The following is a 27,929-nucleotide window of genomic DNA, read 5'->3' on the forward strand; positions in this document are numbered from 1 at the left end:
TAACAATGAGAAGGCTAGGTGTAAGGCATGCAGTCAATCTTATGCATATGGTAGTGCCACACATAGGACTAAAAATTTGAAGCATCATATGGGAAATTGTCCAAAACGTGTCAACTATGATGTAGGACAATTATTGATTGATCATGATCATATATTGCAAAGTAGAAAGATTAGTCAAGAGACTTATCGTGAATATATGGCCTTATCAATTATTCAACATAACTATCCATATTCATATGTGGAGAATCAAGGAACTAATAGAGTCTTTTCGTATGTGTGTAAGGAGTTTATGCATTATTCTAGGAACACCGCTAAGGCGGATTGCTTAAAAATATATGAAAAGATGAAGAAAAAAACTAAGCTTGAATTAGGGAGGCTTACAAGTAGAATATGCTTAACTTCTGATGTTTGAACTTCTGGTACAACTGAGAGATATATTTTTTTGACAGCTCATTATATAGATGAGGATTGGGAGTTACAAAGTAAAATACTGAATTTTTGCCATATTCCTCCTCCACACTCAGGGGTTGTTTTGGCAGATAATATTATGAATTTCTTACAAGAGTGGGGAATTGAAAAGAAAGTTTTCTCAATTACTTTGGATAATGTAAGTAGTAATGATAGGATGGAGGATATCTTGAGGAACCAGCTTTGTGTGCAGAATGCTTTGTTATGTAGAGGTGAATTTTTCCATGTGCGATGTTCTGCATATATCTTGAATCTTATTGTTCAAAAAGGGTTAAAAGCTATTAGTGTTGCTTTGAATAAGATTCGAGATAGTGTGAAATATATTAAAGTAACTGAGGCTAGGAGAATCAAGTTTGGAGAACTTGCTGTACAAATGGGAGTGAAAAGCTCAATGGGGTTGAGATTGGATGTTTTCACTAGATGGAATTCGACATTTTTAATGCTTGAAACGGCGTTAATATTTCGTCCTGTGTTTGTGGCTTTATCAACAATAGATCTCAGTTATAAATTTTGTCAATCAAATGAAGAATGGGATAGGGGGGCGGGAATATGTAAATTCTTGGAACCATTTTATAATATTATGACTTTATTCTCGGGTTCTAAATATCCTACATCAAACTTGTACCTGAAATGTGTGTGGGAAATTCAATTGCGTTTAATTGAAGAGAGGATGAGTGATGATAAAGTTGTTAGGAGCATGGCGGAACAAATGATCCCAAAATTTACAAAATATTGTGATTCTTATAGTTTTGTGTTGACGATTGCAACTATTCTTGACCCACGTCTCAAGTTTCAGTTTGTGGAGTATGCTTTCAACAAAGTTTATGATTCAACTACTGTCACACGGAAGTTGGAGATTGTTAAGAATAACTTGCAAAAGTTTTTTCAAGCTTACGAGGCTAAATGTTCTAAAGAAGTTTCTGCCTCACCTTCAGTTGTTTCTCCTACGAGTAGTTCTACTTCTAGTAGACGTGTAGATCATTCTTCTGTAAGTCACTATACTTTTTAATTTTTATATTCTTATAATAAATAAAGTATTGTTTATTGTTTAATTTTAACTTTTGACACTTAATTGTTTAAATGATGCAGGATTTTGACAGCTATGAGAGTGTTTTCATTTCTACTAAGAAATCCAAATTAGATATTTATTTAGAAGAGATAAGGTTTGATCGTGTCAAATATCATAATTTGGATATCCTCGATCATTGGAAGAACAATCATGATCGTTATCCGGTACTTACTATGATAGCTCGTGATATCATGACAATACCAATAACATCGGTTGCCTCAGAGTCTACTTTTAGTATTGGCAGTAAAGTGCTCAACAAATATCGAAGCTCATTTCGACCAAAAAATGCAGAATCTTTGATATGCACTCGAACTTGGCTATATGGATATGAGTTTGAAGGTAACATGTTAACATAATATTTCATATATTTTATTATTTACATTTATTAATATTTGTAGTTGATTATTGTTTTGTAGATGATGAGGTGAATGATGATTCGGATGATGATCTTGATGTGTCATTAACTAATCTTGGGACTGTGGAATCAAGAGACTCTATCACTCCCACTGTGGGATGAACATTTGCTGTCCTAAGAATGTTTTTTGTTGAATATTGGATTATGTATTTGTTTATTTTAGTTGGTATTTATAAGTTATTGACTTATTTTGTTTGTTTATGTGTAATTGTGTATTAGTGATTTTGTATGTATTTATTTTGGTTAGTATTTGTAGTTTTGTATTATATGTTATTGTTTGTTTATGTGTTATTTCTTTATTTTGGTTCCTATTTGTTTATATTCTAAATTGAATTGAATTTAGAGTAGTTGATTTAGGGGGTGTAAATGTAAAAAAATAAAATTGTAGGAATTTTGGGGGTGTAACTGTCATAATTGAAAACTGTTAGGGGTGAAAATAAAAACTAAAATATGGAGAGAGAGAAAATGGGTCTACCAGTGGGTCCACCCGTACCTGTATAGGGTATGGTACGGGTCTAATATTTTAGATCCGTATATTTTAACCCGTATTTGACCCATACATGTGTAGATCCAACCCGTACCTGGGCCACCCACCCGTTTTGCCAGGTCTACAGTACCAAGGGGGAGACGAGGGAAGCTCTCAGGTAAAATTGTCGATAACGTGAATTAATGATGCATAGTCTGGTTGCGTCCTTAGTGTTCTTATAAAGAAATTTGGCCCCTTTATTTATTGAATTGACATCTTTCTTGATATTTAAAAATTTTATTTCATTTTTTTCAGCTCCTCAATTCTCCATGGGAGGTCTGTTTTGAGCCAGTAAATGAGAAGGTTTGCATTGCAATGGCTGGCCGACATCAGATCTGGGAACACAATACACATGACGGAGTTACTAAAGCTTTTCGTGGCGATGGTTATGAAAGGAACTTGAATGGATCAAGGTGATTCAAAGAATCAGTAAAGTGATCAGTCGATTCTTTTTTCTTTTACATCTTCATACTTCACATATAAAATCTTTTTGGATATTTGTGCTCTAAATTGGAACCTTTAAGTTGATAAGAAAGAAAAAAAGTTAAAGCTGATAAAGAAAAGTTTGATCAGTTTGAAGTCCGGGCTGAACTTGGATGAGCTTGAATTGAGAAAGGGCAGAACCTCAGTTCGGATGGTGACTGCCCTGTTAAATGTTTATAGCTCCTTAAAGGTCCATATAGTTATGTCTATCCATTTGTTTGCACTCATCAAATACATCTGTGTTATACTAGAGCATTATTTGTCTTAATTTCTATTTTTTATTCATTTATATTTATGTTTTCCACTGGTATGATTCTCTTGGAAATTTGGCATTGATGTACTGATTTTTTGTTGAGGTAGCTCTACAACCACATCATTTGCACAACCGTCCGAAATTTCATTATCTCCTGGTAATACATGCAGTGGGATATTTTGACATATTTTATATTCTCAACCATTTTATAGTAGTCTAAATGTTTCTGCCATCATATCTGAAGTTTCAAATGGATGCTTATTTGTAGATTTCACAGAAATTTATGTTGCGGATAGTGAGAGTAGCTCCATACGAGCACTCAGTCTAAAAACAGGGGGATCAAGATTACTAGTTGGTGGTGATCCTTTTTTCTCAGACAATCTGTTCAAGGTAACTCAATTTAAAAATTAAGAAGCCTGTTTCATCTTGGAAAAATATTTTGGTCTCTAATAATTTTTTTTTTCACAAAAATTGGAGAAGACTTACAGTTCATATTTAGTTTATGTCATTTTGTCTTTTTCTCCTAATAGTCTTATAATGTATGATTTACAGTTTGGAGACCATGATGGAACAGGATCTGAAGTCCTTCTTCAACATCCACTAGCTGTCTTTTGCGCGAAGGATGGTCAAATTTATTTTGCAGATAGGTGCAATCACAAGGTAATTAGCTAATAGATGAAGATATTAAAGATATTTAAATCACTGTAGCCTGCCTACATTTGTTGAATCTTCTGATGATAAATTTAAAGCTTCATGAATGCTCATGATGCATTACTTGGGGGTTCCTGTTGAGATTTGATCACATAACTGATAAAATGAATGTGAATTATCAAAGCTAACTTCTTGATTTTCATCTCTTTTTTGGGTGAAATTTCAGATCAAGAAGCTGGATCCAGCTAGTAAAGGGGTCAGTACCCTAGCAGGGACTGGGAAAGCTGGTTTCAAGGATGGAACAGCCCTAGCAGCTCAGGTTAGAAAAATAATTTGTGTCCTTCTTATTGAATTCTGCTCATACTGGTGGCTAAGAATTTGGTATATGTTGCTTTGAAGGAATTTTAATTTCAAAAAGAAAAAAGTTTGCTTTTATGTGTTACATGCATCTACCGTGAGAATTAGTTATACTTGTTTTTTGAATCACTATCTAGCAACAAGTTGCAAATGGAAAGGCAATGTCTTGTTACCTGCCATATGGAATTTCAGATGTACTGAAAATGAGTTTCTTTCATTATTTCATAATGCTATTTCTGAGCTATTATGTGTGATTAAATGAAAATGTGAGAATTCATAATCCAAGTACCATCTCATATTTTAAATTTTGTTTCAATCACATCTCTTGAATTATTACAATGAAGCTCTTTCATCCTTTTTAACCTAATGAACACAAATGAAAGTTGAGGATGTTTATATCGCTCTCCAAGTAAACTTTCCCGATTTTATTATGGCCTGAAATTTCACTTTTTATGCATTTACTATTTCTTTGAGCTTTCGGAGCCATCAGAAATCGTCAAAGCAAAGAACGGTGTCTTCTCTGTTTCATTAGCCACAAACAGTTATCAAAATTGACGTGGAAGTTGTCACTGATTGTAACTAGCTGTGCCTTTGCATAAATTATCATAGGTACTTATTAAAAGTGTTTCTTGTTCAATTTTCAGGAAAGCTTCTCATAGCTGATACAAACAATAGTGTCATAAGATACCTAGACTTGAAAAAGAAAGAGCCTGAACTTCTTACTCTAGAGCTAAAAGGAGTTCAACCTCCCGCACCCAAATCCAGATCGCCAAAACGCCTCAGGTGGCGATCATCAGCTGACACTGAGACCATTGTTGTTGATGGTGGTGTCCAATGAAAGCAACCTCAGTATTAAATTTTCTTTGCCTGAGGAGTACCATTTCTCAAAGGTACAGATGGTTTGTGTCACTAAAGGCTTCAACTTTTTTCATTTGTTTTTGACCTTATAATTCTCTGCTTTACGATACAAATGCAGGAAGCACGTAGTAAATTCAGCTTCGATGTTGAACCTGAAAATTCTGTGGCTGTTGATCCCTTATATGGAAATCTTAGTCCAGAAGGATCAACAAGACTTCACTTTAGGAGACTCTCTCCATCAGCTTCAATAGGTATAATTAGTTGCAAGGTATGCCACTTTTCTGTGCTCTATAATTCAAATTGCCCCCACAAGTCAAAAATTGTTTGAATTGAACTGCTTTATGACAAGTAAAACCATGTGATTGTTGTCTAGTTTAATTCCCTAGCCTTCAATACCAACACCAGGGGAATTTTTAGTAACCATAAGAACAACCTGATTCAGGCTTGCTGCCCGGTTGCGACACTGCAGGCTCATGGCTCCTCACTAATGTTCTCAATGTATGTTGTTCACTCACTGGACATATTAAAGGTTTTGATGGACTTCTTGTTTGAATGAGAATAACACCAAAGATCTAGATCTAGGGCCTGAAGTGTAAATGGGTTGATTGAAACATCATTTGCATAGTGTAGTCAATTTAAAGTTAAAAATATCAAACACATGTAACACCAAAATTCTATGTTCTAAGATCAAATTGATATTCGGCTATGCAGACTATAATAGCATTAATATGGCGCGCGAAAGAAGTTTAAATAAATTCACACTAACTTTGCAGCCTATTAACTATTTTGTGGGTGATGATTTGCCATGTTTTACAGGTCTATCACTGTAAAGAAGATGAAGTGTGCCTGTACTAATCCCTTTTGTTTGAAGTACCCTTCCACAATGAAGTTCCAGACTCAACCCCAGCAGAAATTACTCCTGCTTATGCCATTAAGCCGAAAATTTCAACAACTGGTTTACAGCTTCCAGCTGCAGTCTCCTGAATGCAACTCCATATAACCACCTTGTAAGCTTCCTATATAGTTTTTTTTTTTTACTCACACTTGTCATATAAAATTGATTCAAGTTGACAAGCCCCACAAGGGCTTTTAAGAGTAGACCCACCAGCTTCTTTTTAACTCTAATTATTGGTGAATCAAATGAAGAATTTGTCGTAGTTTCTGTGCAAGGCAAAGGCCCCGTCATGAAACTTTTATTAAGTCTTTTACAACCTGTAATGTGATTAATTAATCATGATCATGATCATGAACATGATCATTGTGTTTAGGATAAGCAAAGGGATAGATTGCTCGTCAAGGCAGGCAGACACTCACTCTTGCACACTTGTCTTTAATTGGTTAGATAATGATGGTGTTGCTCAATTATATGAAACTTGTGATGGTTTGTTTATTGATTTTATAATGCCAAATTATCTCCCTATATGCATAGCAGACAAATATATTAATACATACAATCAATCTGCTTTATCTAAATCATGTGATTAAAGTAGTATTTGATTGCTTAAAATGCATTAGTTCCACCAAATCTCTTTGCCTAATTATCTTTCCCAGCAGGAGCCAACATTTCTGCCTACATGTTTATTGCATTTTCACTTTCCTAAGTTGCTCCATGCTCTTGACCTGTTCTTCATCTGTTTTTCACTGGTTAAAAAGGAGTTTCTTAAACTATGAACTATAAAATTTAGACTCATGATTCTGTCATAGGTTCATTCATTGGTTAAAAAGAGGAGACTCTTAAAAGTGTGAACTGTGAATTTAGACTCATAGTTCTGTCGTAGGTTCGTTCATTGTCATTGCGTATGTCGTACTTAAATAGTGCATGTATTATGGGGTCGATACATGTGTCAAGAGTTTGCATCTTCATCTTACTCTTATGAAAGACAGCAAAGTGTGAACTATAAATTCAAACACATTCTACTGTAAATTTGATTCTTTGTTGTTGTGTAAATCCTACATAAATAGTGCATGTATTATAAGGTTGATACACGTATCTTAGAGTTCACATCTCCATCCCACTATGACGAAATATAGTTAATTGTCAATTCTAATGTTACCAATACAAACTTCGTCCTACTCTAACGAAAAGCATTAGGTTGTCAACTTCGCATAGATATACATGGATTGTATTGTGAGGTCGATACATGTCTTTAGAACTGGGCCATGTAATATTGAAGTTTTAATGTTGTGCAATATAATGTAACAAAGACACCCTAAAGGCCCATCTGAAAGCGTGTACATCTAAATTAATAATGTTTAAAAGTTCATAGAGTTCATCAAATTCCTGTTCCCTTATATGACAACATGATGTGCATCAGCCTGTTGTTATTGTTTATCTGACATCTTATGCATGATAAGCTAATACTATAATGCATTTGGAGTTTACCATTTTTGTCTGCTACATGATCTGTTGCGTGGTCAAGTTCCTGAATTATTATGTCACCCGTGTTAGTCTTTTCAGTGAGAAATTGAGGTTTCGGTGATTTAAAGTTACTTTCATGAGTTTTCTTTTAAATTTTCTTTTGTGATGTTTCTATGTAAGTCTAGCTAGTGAAGGACCTAAAAAGCTTTTTGATGTGAAAAACTTTTTGGCAAATATTGTAAATCCTGGAAGCCTTTACCTTCCTATACAAATGCTAGTAGCAAATAATTTTATGCTAAAAAAAATACATATATAATTTTGACAATCCCAATTTTTATTATAATTTATGATGTTGAAAATATCACTTTTTTTTTTTTTTGCACCCTTGAGGTTTTGGTAGTACTGAAAAGTGGTAGCATCTTTTTGTTTGGATGTAGACGAGCTATTTTTAAAGTTGATATAGTTTTCTTTTTGGAAGAGGGCATCTTTGGGGCTGTGTGTTTTAGACTAGTGCATCTTTGAATGATTCATGCATTATTGCAAACTAATGTTGAAATGTAATAAAACAGGAAATACCTAGCCTGTTATATTTTCATGCTTTCTGGTTATCTTCTTGTTGCTTTGTTTTGGATGGAAAATATGCGGTAGAGTCTAGGAGAAAGTCAAATCCTGTGCATATACAAGTAATTTCCATCTGTAATTTATTTGTTGTAAATTGATGTTTGCAAAGCTATGATCCTCCCTCTCATTTGCAGCTGTAGTTCAAACAAATGCTTTGTCTATCCAAGATTCATCAGCATCACTGCAAGTGGATGAAAAGGAAATTTCTGTAGTTGGAATGCAAAATGGAGGAAATCCACAAGCAGAAGCTATCTTTTACCATTTTCAAGTTTTTTGGGAAAAAAAAATATCTTAGAACTAGTTTTAAAATTTTATTAAAGCATATTTTGTTTTATACTTGTGTCCAACTTTGAAACAGAATGATCAAATGACATATGCTTTGCTCTATCCTAATCTTTGTAGAGACTTCAAGCTGATCTACAAACGCTAGGCCTGAAAATCAAGCTGCATGAGGACCACACAAAACTTTTGAAGTCCCAAAGCAACAAGTTAGATGCTGTACTTGAATCACAAGGTATATTTATTCTTTTAATCCAGTACATGAATCAATGTATATCAACTCCATCTTGAAATTTGCAGAAGAAAATGTCAAGGCAAATAGTTCGTATGATAAACCTTGCAATCTAGCAACTAGATCAAATGGGTGGTGCCAGATTCATAAGAATAGATTCGACAATTTCGATAGGGTTTTGGTTGACGTACTATAAGCATTGTATTGTATAACATGTAGCTTTCTATTGTAACTTGCACTTTAGCCACTAGATCAAGCACTTATCACCTGGAATGGTTGTTAGTGATTAAAAAAGATTCTTGAATGGGCACCCTTAAATGTAACTACTATATCATGTAATGTTTTATTAAAAATCTAGATGGTAAACTTACTCACACAGATTATGCATCCAAAAAAGGAAGGCAAAAGGGATTCTGGACTCAGGTGAAATCTGTTTACTTGGAGAAAATCTTTCATCGACTTCAAATTTTGAAGTATTTTGAGGTTTTGACTTGTTTTAGTTTTGTATGACACACTTTGATCTTTGTTTTTGTATTTGTTTTTTTTTTTTTTTTTTTTTTTTTTTTTTTTTCTGATAAGCTTTCTGTCAGTTATTCTTGGCAAGTATCATTCTTCAAGTGGACCTAAGACTGAGAATGAGGACCATTTCAACCTTCAAAGAGAGGAGGAAACAGCAGGGCAGATTCTCGAGCATGAAAAATCTGTTGCAGGCATTTTTTGTAAGCTGAAAACACGTCATGGCTCTCAGACATCACATCTTCAACCAACCAAGGATTTTCTTGGTATTGTTGCTTCACTTGGCAAAGTTGTGGATGAAAATCTTAGCAGGTTGATTGATCATGTATTCTATCTTTTTCATCATTTTTCTCAGGCGATGTTGTCCTTTTTGTATTGGCTTGTTTATGGTTGCTTTTTTTTATTTATAATTAACTGATTTTGTTGTTTCCTATCAATAAGGACCTTTATAAGTTTTGCAATGGCCAATAATTTGTTGTATTACATGATTTTCTACAGACAAATATCTAATCCATTGAATTTGTTGCCAGTAGATTCATCCTTCAAGCTTGCATGCTGTTGTAGTGTTGTTTGCTCCTGAGTGTTGAGTGAGGTTATGTTGTACATTGTTGCAGAGACGGTTAATGGTTAGAATTGATGTTTAATTTCTAGTTTTTGTATTGCTGGAAAATGTGACAAAGCTAAATGTTTTCACTAATACCCCATGCTTGACATTTTTTTCATCTTCTTTGGAGTGCAGGCTTTTCTCTGAGTACTTAGGAATGGACACTATGTTTGCAATTGTTTGCAAGACTTATGAAGGTGTTAAGGCTCTAGAAACATACGATAAAGAGGGCTGCATTATTAAAAGTTCTGGTCTTCATGGGCTTGGTGCTTCAATTGGGAGGACTATACATGACTGGTTTCTTGTCATATGTCTTGAAAACTTAAGGCATCAATTTGACTTCTGCTTTCCTTAATTATATAGACTTGTATCTGCAGAAATTCCAAATTTTTTTCTTTCTCCAGTCCGATGAGTTTGTAGCTGATGATCCACAAAGGAGGCTTGATATTCTAAAGCCAAGATTGCCTAATGGGGAGTCTCCGCCTGGCTTTCTTGGCTTTGCGGTGAATATGATTGATGTGGAAAGCAAAAACTAGCTAATTTCATCAGCCTCTGTCCGGAGAATTACCAACCTGTCTGGCTTTGAAAGAGATCACAACAAAGCAATGATCCAATTTGGCTGCTCCTTTCATGGTTGAAGTTGTAGCTATAGAGCAAGCCCAAAAAGAGGTATGTTCTCAACAAAATTTACATTCAATTGTGTTCAATTTGAAAGATTATTAGCAATTAGGGATGACTCGATGAAGGTAGACCTCTCTGTTAATTATTTTTATTCACCCTTCTTTACTTGAATTGAAAAGCTTGTTAATATCGTTTAGGGTTGATTGGAGTGACAAATTGAGTTCCTTTACATAACATTCTCTGAAGAAATTGTCCCTGGTAAGTGAATATTCTCACTTTTAATTCTAATTTTACAAGTTCAAAATTTTTCTTTTATGAAAGTTGAAGTTGTTGATCTGTTGCTGCACATTTATTTAGTTATTATACAACAGATCTTTTGTAGAATTTAATATGCAACCTTTAAAAGCACTCTCAACACCCCATTTTTTAAGTGCACTCTGTCACAGTAATTTTACAAATTAATTTTTTATTAAATTCATCGTCAAATTTCTGCTTTCTAAAAAAAAAAAAGATCTTGTAACTAATGCAAAATCAATAGATCATAATCTATGAAGAACATGAAAACAAAAGCTCTTTGTTAAAAGTTCATGTGAAAGTCCTTGGAAGTACTTTAATTTGTCACATAGCTTACGAGATTTATTTACCTAATATTTTTTCTCTTTAAATCATGTATAAATAAATTAAAATTATATTTGACAGATATATTGAATCATCTTTAAATTTATGAAAAGAATGGAATACAAATTTATTTTTAAAATTTTAGCTCGACAGTATACTAAAATAGGAAGTGCTAATGGAATATTTTCAGGTACAAGGTCCTACAACCTTCCCCTTTAATGATCTCATATTTCCCTTAAGCAATGTTACCGGTGAGTTGGCAGCCCTTGGATTGTGCTCCAAGGAATCCAAGGGCTGACCATAGTTCAAGAGACCATGATCTGAGGGTTAGCTGCCCCCATTAAGGTTGCCAGGATTAAGGTAATAATTCCCTTTTACGTTAACATGGGGGAATTTGTATTAATCTAAGTTGGTTTTTTTGCTTGAATAATTTCTTTCTAATCACTACTGTCTTGGGAGTTGGGATTAATCTTCACCATGCAATACATGACAAGGTAATAATGATTCTTTTGCATATCTAATTTAGTCAAATACAGAAAATTTGCTTGTTTTTATAGCTTCAGTTTTGAGCTACTTCAACTTTTGTGTAGGATTTGAAAGGAAAAGTGGTTGTGCTTGATTTTTGGACTTACTGCTGTATAAATTGTATGCATGTGCTACCAGATTTGGAGCTTCTGGAGAAGAAATACAAAGACAAGCCAGTAAAATTCTCTTCATTTATTATATCTGAGTCTCTCAACTATTTGAAGTTTCTCCTTTTTGGGGTTATGCTTTTGGTGAATTGCTCAGATAGTTTTGTGGGTTAACGTTATGTAACAGGTTAGAGAGAGAGAGAGAGAGAGTGTGTGTGTGTGGCAATATAACCATGGAAGATGACATTGCAAAATTGATTGACTTGGTGGAGGTGAGTACGTGGAAAGTTTCCGCTATGAAAAATCATTTATACTATTTCCATCAGTGTTTGGTTTTCCATGTTTTACTGGCAAGTTGTACTGTATTCATTTTCACACGGCAAACTACTCTAGGCAATGATGTCTTGTTTATTGCGTTTGTGGATATATACTGCTATGACATATTACATTGAGTGTATAATTCTAATAGGCATCTCTATATGTAATTCTAAATTTTAAATGTTGTTGACTATTACACAAGTTTAACAAATGACAAAAGTGTATTTAGTTGGATAATAGTGCAGGATACTTGGCTTTGTAATATGAAATATTGCTTTACATTCCAATCTACTAATGATAGTTATTTGACTGATTGACGAGTCGATTAGCCTAACTATTAAACCTTGTTCTAATACATGATTGTTTCATATGTGCTTTACGTTTGTACAGTTCACTGTTGTGGGGGTACATTCAGCTAAGTTTGATAATGAGAAAGATTTGGAAGCCATTCGTAATGTAGAGCTAGGCTATGGCATAACTCATCCTGTAAGTGTACTGCCTGAAACCTAGTGTGAGCAGATTCATGATTGTTTTCTTAAGTATTATGGATATAGCAAAGTTTATTGGTTGCTAATATTATGACTTGAGTAAAACTAAACCTAACTTTTACTCATTTGACAGATAGAGTACCAGATTCTTTAATCTAGTTTACTTGAAGCTATCCCTGGGATCCATATGCCTTTCTGGTTTTCAGACTTGTTTAACATTACACAATCTGTATGATCATCTGCTACTTGACTTGGCTGCGCATGCATGTATATTCCTGCTTCATGTTCCATGCATTTGTTAGCACTGATGCATATAAATACGACTAGTTATGTCCTTTGCACCAAGCATACCATCTGAAGGATTGTTGAGAAATATATTGTAATAATATCTTGTAAGTTGTTCTGTGGTAAAACTTCTATCTTCCACAAAAGATATGATTATCAAGACTAAGAAAAAATGCCAAGTTTGTTAAGCATCCTATCTGAAATTTAATAAGTTAAGCTCCCATGTACTGTAAGGTAATTTACTTGATATGCCTAGCCTATTTTCATCCAAAAGCATATCAATTACATGGGAAGAGACGGCTGTCAGTGTTGTATGAGACACAATTCGTATACTAAAATGATATGTACCAGCACATTTTTGTTCATTACTTTTGTGTCTTCATTTTCTTTTGCCGTTAGTACATAATAGAGCTTAATGATTCTTTGGCCACTTCTTGATTTAGGTTGTCAACAATGGAGACATGTATCTATGGAGAGAGTTAGGTGTAAATTCATGGCCTACATTTGCCATTGTTTTGCCCAATGGTAAGCTCTTAGCACAACTAGCTAGCGAAGGACACCGAAAGGTACTGATTATTCACTTCTAATTTTCCCATGAATATGTTAAAGTTGAGCACTGTACTTTCTGGTATATGAAAAATACACAAAGTAGTTGGATTGTTTGAGGAAATGGACAATTGTGTGGCACCCTGCTCTGTCCTTGTGCAAGATGAGTTTAGAGTTGCTCTAGCTAATACTTTATCATGAATTGAAATTCTGAGGATTATCTTCAACCTTTGACTTTTCATATAGTTATTTTTGTCAAGTTCTAGTAACTTAAACTGGCTAGCAATTGGTACATTTTAAGAAAGAAAATTGAAAAAGTTTTTTCTTTTTTCCTAAGGATCTTGATGATTTAGTTGAGGCAACTATTCTGTTTTATGGTGGGAAGAAACTCCTTGACAACACCACTTCCTGTGACTTTGGAGAAAGATAATGATCCTCGCTTACTCACATCTCCTTTGAAGTTTCCCGGTAAGCTGGCGATTGATATCCTCAACAACCGACCCTTCATTTCGGACAGTAACTATAACAGAATAGTTGTTCTTTCTTTCTCTCTTAGAATAAATATACACTTGTAGACTTGTATTTTGTATGTATATTATTTCTCTTGGTAGTCCTCAGAATTTGGTAGTTAGAAGCATCTGAAATCCTAAGAATTTAAGAATTCTTAAATGTGCTCATAACGCAACAATATGCAGCTTCAAATTGTTCTTGCATATTTAAAGCTTGATGATGGTACGTAGATTACGTGTTTGTAAGTACTACTCAATACTCATGATAATCTACCATGTAATGAATAGCATATAATCAGTATATATGAATTTAATATTTCCTTATCCTGTAATGAATAGCATGTTTAAATACTTGGATTGTTATTTAATTGTCTTGTCACATCTGGACTTCAGGTGGTAACTGATCTAGATTAGTGGTGGAAAAATAACTCGCCTGGCCCAGCCCGCGGCGGGTTATAGGGATTGGTGGGCCAGGCCTAACCCAGCCTGCCAACAAGGGCGGGTCGGGTTAGGCCCGCCTCTTGGCCAGAAAGGCTGGCCCTGCCCGGCCCGCCAACCTTAACCCAACGGGTTATGATGCGAGCTAGGCCAGGTTAGCCCACAATTTTATTTGTTAACATTTCAAATATTAATTCAATTTTAATACAATAAAATTGTAACATAAGAAAAATTCAATTTATTCATTTATCAAAAAATAAAATAAGAAATTACAACAATTATTGCTTCGTTTAAACCTTACCAAGAAAAACTTAATGGGACAAAAACTTGGTAAGGAAAAAAGAGTGCAATAATTGACAATTAATTTATAAGTTACAATTTACAAAACAACTAATTTAGGGGTTGACTAGGACATTCTTCTTTCATATCATCTATATTACAAAATTGAAATGATTCTATTAAAGTATCGTCGACAACCTCGTATTGATCCTGATGGCGCGATCGGTCCTAATCTCGAAGACATGTGAGGACTTCAATCATTTTTTGTGAAAGTTTAGTCCTCTTTTTATTTAAAATTCTTCTACTTGCACTAAATGTTTGTTCATATGAGATGGTTGAGACAGGAACAGCAAAAACATCCAAGGCAAGTCTTGATAATACCGGAAAAATATATTTTCTTGTTTTCCAATATTCTAAGACATCAAAATTGGCTCTTTGTTGTTGATCTGTTGGTAACACTTCAGGGGTTTTCAAATATTGGTGGAGCTCATTACTCTGTAACTGTATAGAGGACAGTACATTCGTTGTTGGTGCTTCTGAGGAGACGGTTGTGCTTTGGGTTCGGGTCCTCTTCGGCCTATTAAATGCACTCCAAGAGTCGAAGTCTTCATTTGTTTCTTCTGATGCAACTTCCTCGGGTATTTCGCCTCTTTGCTGGTTCCCATACCTGTTTTCATATTGCAAATATACCTCTGCAAGACACTCTCTTACCTCTCCTAGTTGATTGACATATGCTTCGTTTTGTAAATTTTCAGTTAATGTGTCTAAACCATTTTCTAAACCTGCTACTTTAATTCTAGGATCAAATATAACACCTAAACAATAAAGAAAAGAAATGGGTTTCCAATATTTTTTTAAAAAAAAATTCATTTCCTTTATTGGTCCCCCTAAAATTTCATTGTTTCTGTTTTTTCTAAATAAATCTGAAATTTTTATAATTGTATGTATTACCAATGGACTAGTAAGATAATACACACCAGAAAGTTGTAAAGTGGATTGGTAAAAATTTTAAGCAAAGATTGAAATTTTTTAACTATATGCCAATCATTTTCTGCCAAATAATGAGGATCTCTATTATTTGCTACAAAATAACTAATTAAATTTGCATAAGGTAAACATGAATCAAGCATTAAATAAGTACTATTCCATCTAATAGGCATGTCTAATACAAAAGTTCTACGAGACATATTTGATTTTATACAAGCATCCTGAAATTTAGCATTTCTTTTATTACTACTAGTAATCCAAGCTAAAGAATCTCTAATTCTATCAATATTATCTCTAATTGTTTTCATACTACTTTTCACAATTAAATTAATAATGTAACATGCACAGCGTTGGTGAAAAAACTTCAAATTATCATAAAAAGGATAATTAATTTTAAAAAAATTTATAGCTGTACTGTTAGCACTTGCATTATCTAAAGTTAAACTTATCACTTTATTAATAACATCATAATCTTCTAAAACTTCAATAATTTTATTATAAATTTGTTGATCACTATGATCCACATCTATTAATCTAAATCCCAATAAAGATTTATTTAATTTACATTCATTATCAAAATAATGATTAGTTATATAAATATAATCTTGTCTAGCTCTACCACTACATATATTGACGGTTAGAGTCACACTAACATGACAAGTATGTATTTTATTTTTTAATTCTAATTTCATTTTCCCAAACAATTTTATTAAATCATTTCTAGTTGCAGTTTTAGAATAACTTTTAAATCCTGGAAAAAATGAATTTTTAATATATCTTTCAAAATATTTATCTTCAGCCATATTAATAGGTTAATCAGTTGCAGCAATAAATAAAATTAATTATTCTCTATATACATAATAATTTTAACGTTAAGTAGTACCCATATTAGTTATTTGAGTTTGATTGGTTTCTCTATTTCCATGTTGAGTAATATGTTTATTAGCATGCATTTTTAGAGAACTAGTACCATTACCTGAATCAGCTTTATAAATATTTCTACAATACTTGCATCTTGCTTTCTTCACTTGAACTTAATTTTCTGTCTTGTAAAACTTATCGAAGTGCACCCAAATGTCTGATGTGTGCTTGTCGTCGGTTTCGACAGCGGTTGATGAACCCGCTTCTGCTTGAGATGGAGTTGGATGAGGACGACTTCTAGAACCACCGGGAGCTGTTGCAACATGGGGAGGAATCGGGAGAATATTATGAGGTGTATCAGATTCTGAGACTGGGAAAGCGGAACTATTTGGATCTACTGCATTTATGTTAGTAAATTTAGGGGGACTAGGATAGTACAGTAAAACCTCTTTATAGTCATAATGGTGGGACCAACTAATTTTATTACTATAAGGAGGTTATAACTTAATAAAGGTGTAGTTACAAAAATTGTAGTTTTAATTTCTTATTTTTTAACTCATGTTTTAGTAGTACAGTATTAGGTTTTCAATTCATATTTTAGTAGTATTAGGATTTCAATTCAGCGCTTCAATTGCCTACTTTTGAAATAGATAGAAGACCGTGTCTTGGAACTAACAAAAGTAAGTGTCATTGATGGAACTATAAATGCAGTTGATGTATGGTCAATTGATGTGAAACCACAAACAATTGTCAATGGTTTTAAGCATTGCAAAATTAGAACCCCCGATTTTGATGAATTGCAAGTTATAAATGAAATGGATGAGGAAAATAAAAGCGTCATTGCAAAATTGAGTGATCAGATTCGACAAGAAAATAAAAGAGTTATTGCAAAATTGAATGATCATATTTGACAAGAAAATAAAAGAGTCATTGCAAAATTGAGTGATCAGATTCGACAATTTCACTACACTAATCGATTGGATATTAATGTCTTCCTCGATAATTCAAATAAGAAATAAATCGTGTATGCTTTAACCGAAGAAGAAATCATTACTACAATTAGACAAGAAGATAAAGGAAATAATCCTAAGGATGATAGTACGGAAATAAAAAAAGTTTCGTACCATGAAGCTCTAAACATACTTGAGAAGCTAAAAATATTTTAGCTTCAACAAGAAGGTGTCCATGCTAGCAAGTTATTATATACTAGCAATGTAAAAGATGTGGTAACAACTCTAAAATATAAATTACTGTCCCAAACAACTTTAGATAAATATTTTATTTCATCTTAAACCTTTAATGTAACATAACATATATCTTTTGATAATATACAAATAATTATTACTATGTGGAGGCAACTTTCCTTAAGACGGGAATTAGAAAAATTATAATTTATTACAATGTAAAGTTTGTTCTTATTTATAACTATCACAAATTGAGACTAGAATTTTTTATGACTATGTAGAGTTTATTTCTATATAGAGTATCACTATATAGAGGTTTTACTGTAGTTTTCTTCATCATCGAAATCGATGGGATGTAAATATCTATTCATTGTAGTTAAAAAAAAAAAAATTTGATATAGAAGAAATAAAAAATTAAAGGAGGAATTTGGAAATATGAATTGAAAATTGCAAAAACTAATAAAAATTAAAATGAGAGCAAATTGACAACAAAGAAAATAATTGAGAGATTAGAGAAAATAAGAGAATGAGAGAATTTGTGATGTGAGAAAATATGAGAGTTTAGGGTCTATTTATAGAAAAAAAATAGGAAAAGAAAATGACGAAAAAGACCCATCTAACTACTATAAAACGGCTATATTTCAAGGGTAAAATGGGTATTTGCAAAAAAAAAAAAAAATTATTTATTTATTTTTAATTTTTTTGGTCCAACCTGCCGGGTTGTCGATTGCCAACCCGGCGGGTTGATCGTTGGTTTGCAACGGCCAACCCTCCAGGATGAAAAACTCCCAACCCGGCAGGTTGGTGGGGTGTTTTTTTTTTTTTTTTTTTTAAAAAAGTAACTCGTCGGGTCGCCATATAAAAATCCGGCCCGTCTTTTAGGCAGTCAAGATTGAACCCTCCTTAATGCGAGTTAGGTTAGGGTTGACCCATCTAACCCGGCCCATTTGTTCCACCTCTAATCTAGATGGGAATTTTATGGTCCAAATCAGTAGCTCAAGAGAGGAAGGTCTATGTGATGGATCCTTCCAGGAGGCCACCTTTAATCGAAGTAAGGATTAAGTTAATACCTGCAGTTATAATCAATATAAATGAATAGAAGCATGCATTTCAAGCTTTGTTATCTCATGCTTCATTTTTTATGTGGATGAATTAGTACTAAGTAGTAACGTTGTGGCCACATGCTTCTCTAAGGCCTAGCTTACAATGCAAAGAAAAACATCCTTTATGTTACAGATGCTGAAAACCATGCTTTGAGGTACATCGCGGGTTCAAAACTATCCTTAAATTGTTTCGAAGCCTTTTTAGGCTCTATTTCCAATTTTACTGTAAGGTGATTTTTTTTCTTTAATGGCGTTGTGTTACATTTAGCATAGTTCCCCAAGACGTATTCATGGTTTTCTCAGACGGAAAAGAATAGAAAACTATGTTCAGACGTTTTGATTTTAATCCTTAGGATTAGGTCACAAAGGAATTACATTACTAGCATCATCTTCATAATCTTTCATGAAAAGGTTTCAATAGTTTCAATGCCTGTATTGTAGGGAGATTGATTTTGTTAATGAAAAGGTGCAAACTCTTGCTGGAAATGGAACCAAAGGCTCCGACTACCAAGGGGGAGACAAGGGAAGCTCTCAGGCAAAATTGTCGATAACATGAATTAATGATGCATATTCTGGTTGCGTCCTTAGTGTTCTTATAAAGAAATTTGGCCCCTTTATTTACTGAATTGACATCTTTCTTGATATTTAAAAATTTTATTTCATTTTTTTCAGCTCCTCAATTCTCCATGGGATGTCTGTTTTGAGCCAATAAATGAGAAGGTTTGCATTGCAATGGCTGGCCAACATCATATCTGGGAACACAATACACTTGATGGAGTTACTAAAGATTTTAGTGGCGATGGTTATGAAAGGAACTTGAATGGATCACGGTAATTCAAAGAATTATAATAATCAGTAAAGTGTTCAGATGATTCTTTTTTCTTTTACATCTTCATACTTCACGTGTAAAATCTTTTTGGATATTTGTGCCCCAAATTGGAACCTTTAAGTTGATAAGAAAGAAAAAAATTTAAAGCTGATGAAGAAAAGTTTGATCAGTTTGAAGTCCAAGCTGAACTTGGATGAGCTTGTATTGAGAAAGGACAAAACCTCAGCTTTGATGGTGACTGCCCTGTTAAATGTTTATAGCTCCTGAAAAGATTCATATAGTTATGTCTATCTATTTGTTTGCACTCATCAAATACATCTGTGTTATACTAGAGCATTATTTGTCTTAATTTCAATTTTTTATTCATTTATATTTAAGCTTTCCACTGGTATGATTCTCTTGAAAGTTTGGCATCGATGTACTGATTTTTTGTTGAAGTAGCTCTACAACCACATCATTTGCACAACCGTCCGGAATTTCATAAACTCCTGGAAATATGCTGGGATATTTTGACATATTTCATATTCTCAACATTTTATAGTAGTCTAAATGTTTCTGTCATCAAATCTGAAGTTTCAAATGCATGCTTATTTGTAGATTTCGCAGAAATTTATGTTGCAGATAGTGAGGGCAGCTCCATACGAGCACTCAGTCTAAAAACAGGAGGATCAAGATTGCAAGTTGGTGGTGATCCTTTTTTCTCAGACAATTGTTCAAGGTAATTCAATTTAAAAATTAAGATGCCTGTTTCATCTTGGAAAAATATTTTGGTTTCTAATAATTTTTTTCACAAAAATTGGAGAAGATTTACAGTTCATATTTTGTTTATGTCATTTTGTCTTTTCTCCTAATACTCTTGCAATGTATGATTTACAGTTTGGAGACCATGATGGAACAGGATCTGAAGTCCTTTTTCAACATCCACTAGCTGTCTTTGTGCGAAGGATGGTCAAATTTACATTGCAGATAGCTACAATCACAAGGTAATTAGCTAATAGATGACGATATTAATTAAAGATATTTAAATCACTGTAGCCTGCCGACATTTGTTGAATGTTGTGATGATAAATTTAAAGCTTCATGAATGCTGATGATGCATTACTTGGGGACTCCTGTTGAGAGTTGATTACATAACTGATAAAATGAATGTGAATTATCAAAGCTAACTTCTTGCTTTCCATCTCTGTTTGGGTGAAATTTCAGATCAAGAAGCTGGATCCAGCTAGTAAAAGGGTCAGTACCCTAGCAGGGACTAGGAAAGCTGGTTTCAAGGATGGAACAGCCCTAGCAGCTCAGGTTAGAAAAATAATTTGTGTCCTTACTGAATTCTGGTATACTGGTGGCTGAGAATTCAGTATATGTTTCTTTGAAGGAATTTTAGTTCCAAAAAGAAAAAAAAAGTTTGTTTGCTTATATGTGTTACATGCATCTACCGTGAGAACTAGTTAGACTTTGTTTGTTGAATCAATATCTAGCAACAAGTTGCAAATAGGAAGGCAATGCCTTGTTACCTGCCATATGGAATTTCAAATGCACTGAAAATGAGTTTCTTTCATTAGTTCATAATGCTATTTCTGAGCTATTATGTGTGATTAGATTAAAATGTGAGACTTCATAATCCAAGTACCATCTCATATTTTAAATTTTGTTACAATCACATCTCTTGAATTATTACAATGAAGCTCTTTCATCCTTGGTAACCTAATGAACACAAATGAAAGTTGAGGATGTTTATATCGCTCTCCAAGTAAACTTTCAGGATGGCCTGAAATTTCACTTTTTATGCATTTACTATTTCTTTCAGCTTTTGGAGTCATCAGGAATTACATAAGCAGAAAACGGTGTTACAATCTTCTGTGTTTCATTAGCTGCAAACAGTTATCAAAATTGACGTGGAAGTTGTAACTGATTGTAACTTGCTGTGTCTTTGCATAAATTATCATAATTACTTATTAAAAGTGTTTCCTGTTCAATTTTCAGGAAAGCTTCTCATAGCTAATGCAAACAATAGTGTCATAAGATACCTAGACTTGAACAAGAAAGAGCCTGAACTTCTTACTTTAGAGCTAAAAGGAGTTCAGCCTTCTGCACCCAAATCCAAATTGCCAAAAGGCCTCAGGAGGCGGTCATTTGCTGACACTCAGACCATTGTTGTTGATGGTGTACAACAAAAATAGTATACGGTAACATTGGAAAGTAGTACTCTTCCTTAAAGTGTTACTGTAGACTATCTATGGTAACACTTGATGTTAAAATGTTACAATAACTATTTTTATATGTAACACTTTAACTTTTTATAACACATTTTATATCAATGGTAACTCTTTTTTGTAAAATGTTACTAATACTAGAACTACAGTAACATTTTTAAAGTGTTACAATAGACCTAGTAATATAGTAGCTTTTTTATAATGTTACCATATAATCAAAATACAGTAACATTTTATAAGTGTTACCATAAATCCAATTATTTAACAGGAAACAAAATATCATTCCCACCAACATGAAATGAGGTTGATTTTGTCTCATTTTTATTGTTTAGGGGTCAAATTATATTATTTGGGTTTATTTTGTCACTTTTCATTCATATAGGGACCAAGAAAATGCTTTACAACACCCAAATATTAACGGGGAAAATAACACTTTAATACCACCAACCCAAAATCCTTAATTAAACAAAATTGTTTTAACCCTTATAATTAAAAAAAGTTAGAAAAATTAAACACTCTAACTTCTCCATTGCATCGTCACTGATCTGATACACAAAATCCCCAAAAGTAATTTTACCCTAAGGCAACGTAAATTTCTCTCCACTTCTCCACTTCGTTCGCCTCTTCTTCTCCATTTGTTTGCCTGAAATCTGGACTTCTGCACTCCGTTCGCCTCTTCTTCTCCATTTTAGCCTGAAATTTGTACTTCTCCACTCCGTTCGCCTCTTTTTCTCCATTTGACGCCTGAAATCTAGACTTCTTCACTGTGTTCGCCTCTTCTTCTCCATTGTACGCCTGAAATCTGGACTTCACAACTCCGTTCCCCTCTTCTTCTCCATAGTATTACTACTTGCTTTCACAGTGAAGTCAAGAGAGCTTTGAAGAAAAGCACTTAATTTGTAAACATTCACGATCACTTTCTTTCAATTTCCTTGTTAACATTGTTGTGAAACCTAAAGACCGTGATTAAATTTATTATTCACAATTGTTTTTTATTCTTTTTTTGCTTGCATTTGTCTAGGGTTTCTGGGTTTTTCTTGAATTGTATTGTGAAAGCTGGAATTGTATTGTAGTGGGTTTTTCTTGGCTAGTGATTATCATGAGGACCTTATACTTGATAAACAATAACTGTAATTTGTCTTCCAATTCTAGGAATCCTTCATTCACTTGATTCGTGGAATGAAGCTTTGAATGGGGTGACTGCTATTGTTCAATTTCATATTAACCCTTCAATACAGAGGAATTCTAGGAAACCTTCTTTCACCTGATTCATGGGAATGCAAACATCAATGCAATTAGAGCCGCTTCAGAAAAAGGTATAAATATATAGTTGTTTACACGTATTAACGCTTATTTAAATCTTGAATTTTTCTCAAAGACTGGGTTTTTCAAGGGCTTTTTTCTTGGCTATTAATTCGGTAATTTGACTTTTTTTTTTTAATTTATCTCTGTGGGGGTTTTAGGTAAAACCTGTGTTGGATGAAGAGAAATCCAAGGCTATCGGCGTAGTCTTTAATAATGGGCGCGTGAAGAAGCAACCTGCAAAATTAGCGAAAGTGAGTTTCAAAATTTCTTGGGCAAGACTTATTTCACAGTTTTTGCAGGTGCTTTTCTTTGTTTTCTTGATCTATGGTATGTTTGGTCATTTGTGTAAAGATTAAAAACAAGACTAAAAGGTATTCATAGACATATTCAACATATTAATTCGTCTTCTTTTTTAGTCTGAAATAACCATTGTTACTCTTGTCAATTCAACTGGAAATGGAAGGTTCTTTGACTGAATTTTTTTGATGTTGGCTCTACATATGGTAGGTTTGTTGGTAATTGCTAATAAGAGGTTGCTAATTGCATACAAGTGAGGGATAGTGTTTCAGTGGCAACTTGGCCAGCGTTTATGTTCTTAAAGAAAAGAAGGCCAGTAAAGTTGTGGTATTTGTTAGAAAAGTAGCTGAAATGATTGTTTCTTTAGGACTTTTAATGTGCTCTTTAGTGAGGCCTCCTGCGTTTGGATTAGGTTTCAATTTGCATAATTGGTAAAATTCTTATTAAGCAATTCAGGTGCCATATAGTGAGTTTGTGACCTGTCTATTTCTTGTATCTTGTTTTATTGGTAATGTTTGCATGTCAATTTTTAAGGAGTATACTGAATATTTGTAAATTGCTTCGTCATTTCAATGAGTGAGAGACAAATCCAGATGTTTTCTGTTTTTCTTATCAATCATATATTGTTTCTAGTGCTTTGAAGTATTGCGTTCATTGCAGAATCGTCACATGATCATGTGTGGTGCTGTTTTTACTGTTGAAAGTTCTTGAGAATGGGTATAAGATGAAGGTATAGTAGACTTCTTTTCTGCGCTTATGCCTTGAGTGACTTCTTTTATATTAAGTCATTAAACGATAATTTCAGTAATGCATCATTTTTTAAAACCTATTGCTAGAAGTGTTTGGATCTGTTAGGGAAATCTGATCATTTGGCTGTCTCCTTGATAGCATTGCTAGTAAACTATTTTCTTTTTGATCATATCTATGACCACATAAGTTTTAATCCTTATTTTCAGTTTAGATTGCTAAAATGTTCATATATTTAGAATGATAGATGACTGCTATATTGGTTTTATCTTATAACTCTGAAACTATTACCAGTGATGAATTATTGGTTAGTAAATGCAGCAAACAGGATTTTCCAGCCTCCATACACTATCAGCAATGGGTACGAATCACACCCACCTCTCTGTCTCCAATTAAGCCAGCCCTAGCCTAAAAAGAATGAGACGCTATCAAAATCAATGCAACTGGGGTAAACTTTTTTCCTTGATACAGTTGTAAGTTATATATAATTTATGTTTAATAAGTTTATTAATTTAATTCAACCCTGTACATTTTTTTTCAATATTTGCAATAGACTGCAGCTGCATTAACAAAAAGTTGACAACTGGGGAAGCACATCACTCCTTACTTTATCAATAACTTGCCCCACAGTTCAAAAGTCAAGCTTGATCAGTAAGCTTCTGCTACTAAATACAAGTAAAATTAAGCTGCAGAATCAACAGATTTAGCGTGCAATATTGTATGAAACAAGCTCTATATATTACTATAGAACAATCTGCCATGGTAGTTTGCAAACTGCAATCTGCAATTTTGCAGTTGGCATTTTTGCAAACTACAATCTGCATTTTGCAAACTGCAGTCTGCAATTTTATAGACTGTAGTATGCAAATTGTAGATTGCAGTTTGCAGTCTGTAAAATTGCAGTTGGCATTTTTGCACTAGTGATTGTGAAGTTGAATATTTAAACATGTTCTTTTAAACTTGCATGGAGCTATTTTTTAGAACTAGTGATTGTGAAGTTGAAGATTTAAACTTGATCTTTTCCTCTTTCTTTTGCATTAAATATTTGGGGTGCTTTTTTCTTAATCTTTTCTTGAATTTACAATATATATGTGTTGTCATCTTTGAGAATAGACATGGGAATTGAAGATTTTTTTGTATTAATGGTTTTGTAGGTTGTGAAAATGCAAGAGTACTTTTTTGGTAAAGCACAATTTGGAATGGAAGATGGTATGCATGATGGTTTTTTTTTTGTTAGAATTTTTTGAATGATTGGAAGGTATTAACTATTACTCATAGTTAATTTTCCAATCATCTAAGTATTATAATGTAAAAATGATAGAAGCATATTTGTTAGGCATATATTAAACTTTTTGTATATGAAGGTTTATATGTTACAAAATGTGATATGATATATGAAGCATATTAGATTTTATGGATGTAAAGGATGTTGGGTGCCTATTTATTAGGCATATATGCAAACTTTTTGTATATGAATTAAGGTTCACCATCAATGAAATATTTTTTGGAAAATTAGTGTATCATTATTTATAATTTGTATTATTTAAATAACAACTATAACAGTTTTATATATGTTATAACAGACACATTGATAACACTTTCAAAATGTTATGGAAAATAATTTTGTAACATTTACTAAATATAATGAATGATACTTTGGTAGCACTTTTAACATGTTATTAAAAACTCTTCTGTAGCATTTTAACAATGTTACAGAAAACTAAACTGTAACAAGTTAATAATGTTACAGAAAACTTATTTATAGCATTTCGAGAATGTTACAGAAAATTAAACTGTAACAGGTGAAGAATGTTACAGAAAACTTATTTATAACATTTATGCAGTGTTACCAAAAATCATTTGTAACTATGAATAAGTGTTACAATATACTTAACAACAACATTTTATGACAATTACTGAAATGATTAGTAACATACAAAAAGTGTTACCAATGTCTACTTTTTAGTAACATGGGTTGTCATAGCATCCTTATAAATGTTATGAATTACCTACGGTAACACTTTTTGTATGTTACTATAGGCCATTTTTGTTGTAGTGGTGGTGTGTCCAATGAAGGCAACATTAGTATTAAAATTTCTTTGCCTGAGGAATACCCTTTCTCAAAGGTACAGATAGTCTGTGTCACTAAAGGCTTCAACTTTTTCATTTGTTTTTGACCTTATAATTCTCTGCTTTATGACTACAAATGCAGGAAGCACGTAGTAAATTCAGCTTCGATGTTGAACCTGAAAATTCTGTGGCTGTTGATCCCTTGGATGGAAATCTTAGTCCAGAAGGATCAGCAGTACTTCACTTTAGGAGACTCTCTCCATCAGCTTCAACAGGTAGAATTAGTCGCAAGGTATGCCACTTTTCTGTGCTCTATAATTCAAATTGCCCTAAGTCAACAATTGTTTGAATTGAACTGCTTTATGACAAGTAAAACCATGTGATTGCTATCAAGTTTAATTCCCTAGCCTTAATGCTGACACCAGGGGAATAAAGGGTGTTTTAGTAACCATAAATACATGACCGATTTCTTGTCATATGTCTTGAAAACTTCGGCATCAATTCGACTTCTGCTTTCCTTAATTATATAGACTTGTAGCTGCAGACATTCTAATTTTTTTTTTCTTTCTCTATACCTTTTGCCGGTGAGTTTGTAGCTGATGATCCACATAGGAGGCTTGATATTCTAAAGCCGAGATTGCCTAATGGGGAGTCTCCGCCTGGCTTTCTTGGCTTCGCGGTGAATATGATTGATGTGGAAAGCAAAAACTAGCCAATTTCATCAGCCTCTGTCCGGACTCCGGAGAATTACTATTCAACTTGTACTACTTTTAAAGAGATCACAACAAAGCAATGATCCAATTTATCTGCATCTTTCATGGTTGAAGTTGTAGCTAAAGATCAAGACCGAAAAGAGGTATGTTCTCAACAAAAATTACATTCAATTTTGTTCAATTTGAAAGATTATTAACAATTAGGGATGACTCCACGAAGGCAGACCTCTCTATTAATGATGCTAGAATTTATGCATATATATACCTACAATAACCGGAATTGAGAAATCTCCAGCATAATATGTCATGAGAGAAATGGTGAGACTTTAAAATCAATGAAGAAAGTCTTGACCAATTGAATTCTCATCTCGGAAAGGAAACAAAACCAATTGATTAAAATTAGAACTTGAACTCTACCACTTGATAATTGATATTTTCTAGAAAACATTGCCTTCGTATACGATAATGCAACACCGTTTCTACGTTAATTCACCAAAGATTAACAACAAATTCAGTTATCTCGATGAAAGATTATATACACAAAAAAAAAAAAGGTTCAGAAACTTATAATCATTCAAATCATTGTGATATAAATATTAAAAGAACATAAATCAATATAAATAGTGGGGCAACAAGTTCGGCATGATGGAGAACTTTTTTTTAAAAAAATTGGATAGCCATAAAGAGCTGTTTGTTGATTTGGTAAAAACTCTATGTTTTATATGAATTTATTACAACCTTTGGATGATATAATTGTCACGTGTCTTCAATTCCTTAAAGATGAGATAAAACTAGATTAACAAATGATCCATAAAATATTACGTTATTGTTAGTTTTTGAAACATGCAGTGGATCATCGTAGTCCAATAAACGTACGATAGGTAATTGTAGTTTTCCACAAAATTATTCAACAAGAGAAATCAAGCGACTTCTCTAAACCTCGTGCGTCCATTGAAAATCACTCTGGTAAAATACGAAGAGAGTCGGTAGGTACGCAAATAACAGCACAAACTGCTACCATTTGTTATAGGGACATTCCATACGCCAACCCATAAAACTAAAACTAAAACGACTATCTCTTTAGGGTTTTGAAGACCCAATCATATGCTGAGTTTTTCTCATTCTTTCTTTTCTTGTATGCTTAATCTATTTTTCCTGCTTGCGATTTTTCATTAATTTTATACCGAAACAAGTAACG

At 33.3% G+C, this 27,929-nt stretch overlaps 1 protein-coding gene, 1 long non-coding RNA gene and 1 pseudogene across 3 annotated transcripts in view; all 3 read left to right on the top strand.

Moving 5' to 3' along the window:
* Nucleotides 1-5,060, top strand: part of LOC116138821 (protein SUPPRESSOR OF QUENCHING 1, chloroplastic-like) — a 46,148-nt gene extending 41,088 nt beyond the window's left edge. The window contains exons 17-24 of the mRNA XM_031424480.1: nt 2,559-2,596; nt 2,734-2,891; nt 3,322-3,371; nt 3,483-3,604; nt 3,767-3,874; nt 4,092-4,184; nt 4,697-4,763; nt 4,867-5,060. Coding sequence (XP_031280340.1) covers nt 2,559-2,596; nt 2,734-2,891; nt 3,322-3,371; nt 3,483-3,604; nt 3,767-3,874; nt 4,092-4,184; nt 4,697-4,763; nt 4,867-5,060 — 830 coding nt within the window. The remainder of the gene's footprint in view (nt 1-2,558; nt 2,597-2,733; nt 2,892-3,321; nt 3,372-3,482; nt 3,605-3,766; nt 3,875-4,091; nt 4,185-4,696; nt 4,764-4,866) is intronic.
* A 1,265-nt stretch (nt 5,061-6,325) lies between these two features.
* On the top strand, nt 6,326-26,367 carry LOC116138822 (annotated as a pseudogene).
* LOC116138896 lies at nt 22,825-25,162 on the top strand. Of its 2 annotated transcripts, XR_004129352.1 has the most exons (5): nt 22,825-22,915; nt 23,063-23,155; nt 24,261-24,396; nt 24,509-24,599; nt 25,103-25,162. It is a non-coding gene; the product is annotated as an uncharacterized LOC116138896 (long non-coding RNA). The 2 variants fall into 2 exon arrangements; XR_004129353.1 differs by lacking the exons at nt 22,825-22,915; nt 23,063-23,155 and adding an exon at nt 23,797-23,931.
* Nucleotides 26,368-27,929: the final 1,562 nt, after the last annotated feature.

Source organism: Pistacia vera, unplaced genomic scaffold (genome assembly GCF_008641045.1).
Source record: "Pistacia vera cultivar Batoury unplaced genomic scaffold, PisVer_v2 Contig344, whole genome shotgun sequence".
In the NCBI taxonomy this organism is placed as follows: domain Eukaryota; kingdom Viridiplantae; phylum Streptophyta; class Magnoliopsida; order Sapindales; family Anacardiaceae; genus Pistacia; species Pistacia vera.